At 41.7% G+C, this 4,789-nt stretch overlaps 1 protein-coding gene across 1 annotated transcript in view; it reads left to right on the plus strand.

Annotated features, from left to right (window-relative positions):
* Positions 1-2,753, plus strand: part of ST3GAL1 (ST3 beta-galactoside alpha-2,3-sialyltransferase 1) — a 22,048-nt gene extending 19,295 nt beyond the window's left edge. The window contains exons 5-6 of the mRNA XM_009076941.1: positions 319-438; positions 2,492-2,753. Of these exons, the coding sequence (XP_009075189.1) occupies positions 319-438; positions 2,492-2,665 (294 nt within the window). The 3' untranslated portion in view covers positions 2,666-2,753. The remainder of the gene's footprint in view (positions 1-318; positions 439-2,491) is intronic.
* Positions 2,754-4,789: the final 2,036 nt, after the last annotated feature.

A 4,789-nucleotide genomic window follows, 5' to 3' on the forward strand; every position in this document is an offset into this window, starting at 1 on the left:
TGTAAGCAGGTGGAATATCCTGCCCATGACAGGAGGGGCTGGGACTAGATGATCTGTAAGGTCCATTCCAACCCCTACAATTCTGTGATGAATCCTATGACACCAATACCAAGGAATGACTATTCATATGTAATTGCATATGGGAAGTATTCCTAAATGCACTTAATATGAGACTTAATTTTTCCTATTCACCTCCCCTCAAGGATGAACTATTATTCCTTTCTTCCCCCCTCCCCTACCCCAATGTCCTTCAGGAATGATGTGCTACCATTGTTTTTTCCCCATTTACTAATGTGTCTTTCTCTCCAATTGGCCTAGATCCTGGTTTATAATCCAGCTTTTATGAAATACATCTATGAAAACTGGCTCGAGCATCATGGGAGATATCCCTCCACAGGCCTTTTGTCTTTAATGTTTGCTCTCCATGTATGCGATGAGGTAAAGTCTGGCTGTGTTTGGATATATGTATATATATATGTGTGTGTTTGGACATATATATATATGTGTGTGTGTTTTGGATTTTCCCTCACTGGAGACATTCTAGAACCATCTGGACACAATCCTGTGTCATGTGCTCTAGGATGGTCCTGCTTGAGCAGAGAGGTTGGACCAGATGACCCACTGTGGTCCCTTCCAACCTAACTGATTCTGTGATTCTGTGATATGGATAAAAAACCAGGACATTTTACACTGAAGAGCCAAGAACAACCCCTGTCCACTCACTCAGCCTTTTTCCCCCTCTCCACCTTCTCTGTCATGTACTTCAAACAGATAGAGACTCCTCAGTAACATGCAGACACACTCAGTTGGCAGTCATGGAATTTTTAATGTCAGCAAGTAGTAAGGTTTAAGATGCAGTCCAGGGGAATGTAGTTAAATAGAGAGATTCAGCTTGGTATCAAAAGACATCTAAACATGATGGTGTCTGTGCCCATCTTGTTAGTGAAAGTGCTGATTATATTTTGCCACACTGTTAAAGGACCAAGAGCCATTGGTGTTGCCCTGGGCATGCCCTCTGGCTATAGCTGTCAGGCCAAAAAAGCATGAATCTCTTGGCTTTGTGTGACTTCTGCCAGCCTCCTGTAGATGTTTTGAGTACTCAAAGACATCTCAAATGACACTTACGTTTAACAACTGCACTGAGGTCTTACCTGTCTAATCAATGGTGCCAAGAGGTTGATTCAGCAGACCAACTTCCTGGTATGACACTGGGGAGCAGAATTGCTCCCCAGTATACAGTGACTGTGTTGCCTGAATCACCACTGACTGTAATGGATGCCCAGGCACCTCCATTTGGATATCTAAATCTTAAACATAATCACACCTGAACAACTTCGACCCCAGCTCTTATATAACCCCATTTGGCAAATGCAGGTGGCCTATTTTCAAACTCAAGCTTGTGGGTTTATTCTGTAGGTTATACTAAATGCCTCTGCTCCAGCAGTTACTTGAGGAAATTACCTGGTTTAAGTGATGTGAGGTGCTCCTAGGTGACTGGTGACTCAGCTAGTTAGAGTAAGGCCAGGTCTGCTCTACACAATCCTGCAAGCATGGGGAATAAAAATCACTATGCTGGCAAAATCCCTGTACTGGACACAGATCTACTGATGAAAGAGTTTTGATCACCCAGGCCTGTTTTGCACCTTGGAGAGGTGATGGAAATACTCCTAAAGATGCTGGAAGAGACTGTACCATAGTTACAACAGATAGGATGGGCAGCTTGGCTGGAGCCTGTTTACTGGTAAGCAGGCAATGAACAGGGCTCTGATGTCACCAAAAATAACTTCAAACCAGATCATATTTGGGTGGGCCTAGGTGTGGGTGATTTAGGACACACTTTTTGCGGCTATGACACATTGAAACCCAACCATATTACCACTCTGTTTAAATAAATTAACTGTGATGTTTGGACTTGTACCATCAGAGGAGACAGGCATAGCCACTGATGAATAAGCCTTTGGGAGAGGAAAGACTGTAGGTGTATACACACACAAAGAACATAATGTCCATCTGCCTCTGAAGTAACTGCAAATGTCATATAATTAAGCATATAAGTGGGGTCAACATGGGTCATCATTTGGAAGACTAGGACCAAATCAAAATCTTTACACTCTTTTTGGCCTTAATCGGCTAAAGAGGAAATTCCCATCCCAAGCCACTGATCTCTTGAGGTCAAACATTATGCTTAGGGTACAGGAATATGTTTTCCATGCTGCTAAACAGTAATTAATGGATAAAAATTTCCTTTTATCTCTGAGTTTTGGTATGGTGGTGTCTCAGCATAGCTTGGGATGTAACATACCTTGAATAGGCCTTGGATGGTTACTCTGTGGTTGCATCATGTCATGCAGCAGAAGAACTTGTCACACCACTGAGGTCCTGTGCAGTGTTGCTGCCTATAAATACACCAAGAATCAAGAGTTTTTTCAACATTTCAGACAAAGACCAACTGCTTTCCAGTCCTTAACACTAGTTCTCTCTTACATCCTAGGTGAATGTGTATGGCTTTGGAGCAGACAGCAGAGGACACTGGCACCATTACTGGGAAAACAACACTTCAGGTGGTGCTTTCCGGAAGACAGGTGTCCATGATGGGGATTTTGAGTTCAATATAACTTTGACTCTTGCCTCCATTGAAAAAATAAAATTTTTCAAGGGCAGATGACCCTGGCCACAGGGAGAAGTGGGGGCTGCAATTTCCAACGTGCAGCAGAGCAAAGCTCAGTGAAGACAATCTGGGCACCAGCCAGGTTTGAATGAGTGGATCTGTGGTGGATGTGGAGCATCTCACGCTGCAGGGAACTAGACCAGCTTCACGCCACACGTCATTTCCGACCTACAGTTAGCCGGGAGCTGTCAATCAGTTGTTGAAATAAATTAATCTCTGCTTAGGCTCTACAGCTTGATTCTTGAATTACTGCTGAAGGATCTGCCTGTTGCAACTAGGGGAGACCTGGGCACGGGAACTCTGGTCTGTCTGTCCGTTCTATCCTTGAGCAAGGCAGGAGATCCTTGAAGAAGAGAGAAATTGACTTCTGGGACTTGAGACCTGCTAAGGCAGCTGTGAACATCATAGCAAGGATTACCTCAAAGAAATGAATTCACTTCTGCTGGTTTCGAACTATTTCTTGTTTTCTCTAATACTTCTGTTTTTGTGCTGTATTAAGGAAAAACATGATGGAGTTGCCTGGAGTAGTAAATATTTCAGTCATTACCTCATTCTGCATTGATAGTGTCTAGAAAATATGAATCAAATCATGTCATCATGTATGATTTAATATTGCTTCCTATACAGCCATAATGGTGGAGAAAACAACACTGAAAACTTCAGATAAAAACGAAACAAACAGCCTTTTTAGCCACTTGTTTGTCTTGTTTGTATGTAATTTGTTTTGAGTTTTTTTGTTTGTTTTGTTGGGGGCTTTTTGGTGAAAATACTCTGGAATGGTCTTTTATTTTAATCAGTTTAAGGTTGGAAATTGGACTTTCTTCTTTAAGTCAATTATATGTGCCTTTTATAATTGTGCAACAGATGTGATTTTTTTAAGAGGACAAACACTAAATTAAACTTTTTTATAAAAGGGGGGAAATTAACCAAAGTTCAGCCTCCATCTGGTATGCTTTTGTAGTCAAAACCAATAAGAACAACTCCTGTATTGCATTTGAGCAAACACAAACAAGACTAATTTTTAAAGGTAGCTTTTGCCTTTTTTTATGGGAAAATATCCAAAAGTCCCAAGGAAACTTTTGTTCTTATTTTTTTACAAATTTAAGAAGTGGTATCTCTTTACAAGGTCTCTATTTGAAAAGGAAAAAATAATCACGGGTTGGAATACCAACCAGTAATACAATAAGAATGTTTTTGCTCTGTAGCAGCACCTGCAAAGACACAATCTGCACAGGGTGCTCTTACAGCATGAGACAGACTTCAAAATTATGTGCATCTCTGAAGGAATGAGTGTATTAATATCAGTACCTCTAGGCAGTGAGAGGAGGGAAGTTACAGTGGAGGTTTTATATCCATAGGTTTTTGCTGGAATCAATGCATTTAAGCCTCAAGGACAGATAAAGTATGAATTCAAGTTCAGATAGTGAAGAATGGAGAACAGTGGTCTTTTCTTTCTGGTGAAACCAATGGAGTTCTTGCCACAGACTTCAAGGGACTTTCAATCAGTCTTGGAAAAAATGACATTTTTATTTTTTAATGTATCAGATTGGTTGGGATTTATGGCTAAAGAAATCATCATCTAAATGTCTCCTCTTCCATGCACAGTTATGGCAGGATGTCCAAGCAGATAAGTATTTGGGCTCAGTAAAAGTCCTTCAACCAGTGATGTGCTTCATCCAGGATTTGTCCCCTTGTCTTTCCATGACAGTTGGTAACAGTGAGCTCCCTCCAAGGCAGCAGTACACAGCACAATGTCATGGTCATCCAGAGTATCCCTATGTTGGGCCACAGCACTGCTGCTTTACCCACATGAGTATTACTGGACTCATGGCATATGAAGAGCTGAGGATGCCAAACATCTGTGTGGGGAATTGAGCTCCCTTTGCTGTGCATGTGACCCTTCAGTTTAGCAATATGGAAGGGGCAGATTTTCAAATCCTCATGCTGAGACCTGTTGACAAGCCTCATGTCAAGAAGCCCTTTCCCAGCGTGGTGGCCAGCAGAACTCACCTCCATGTCACAGGAACGGCAAAAATCAATGGGTTTACTGTCTTCTACATGTCCTTTGTGAAAGAGTGAAGCATTTCTACCCGAACCATGTTTGTTTGTTTGCTTTAAGCA

This window comes from Acanthisitta chloris, unplaced genomic scaffold (genome assembly GCF_000695815.1).
Source record: "Acanthisitta chloris isolate BGI_N310 unplaced genomic scaffold, ASM69581v1 scaffold4626, whole genome shotgun sequence".
NCBI classification, from domain to species: Eukaryota; Metazoa; Chordata; class Aves; order Passeriformes; family Acanthisittidae; genus Acanthisitta; species Acanthisitta chloris.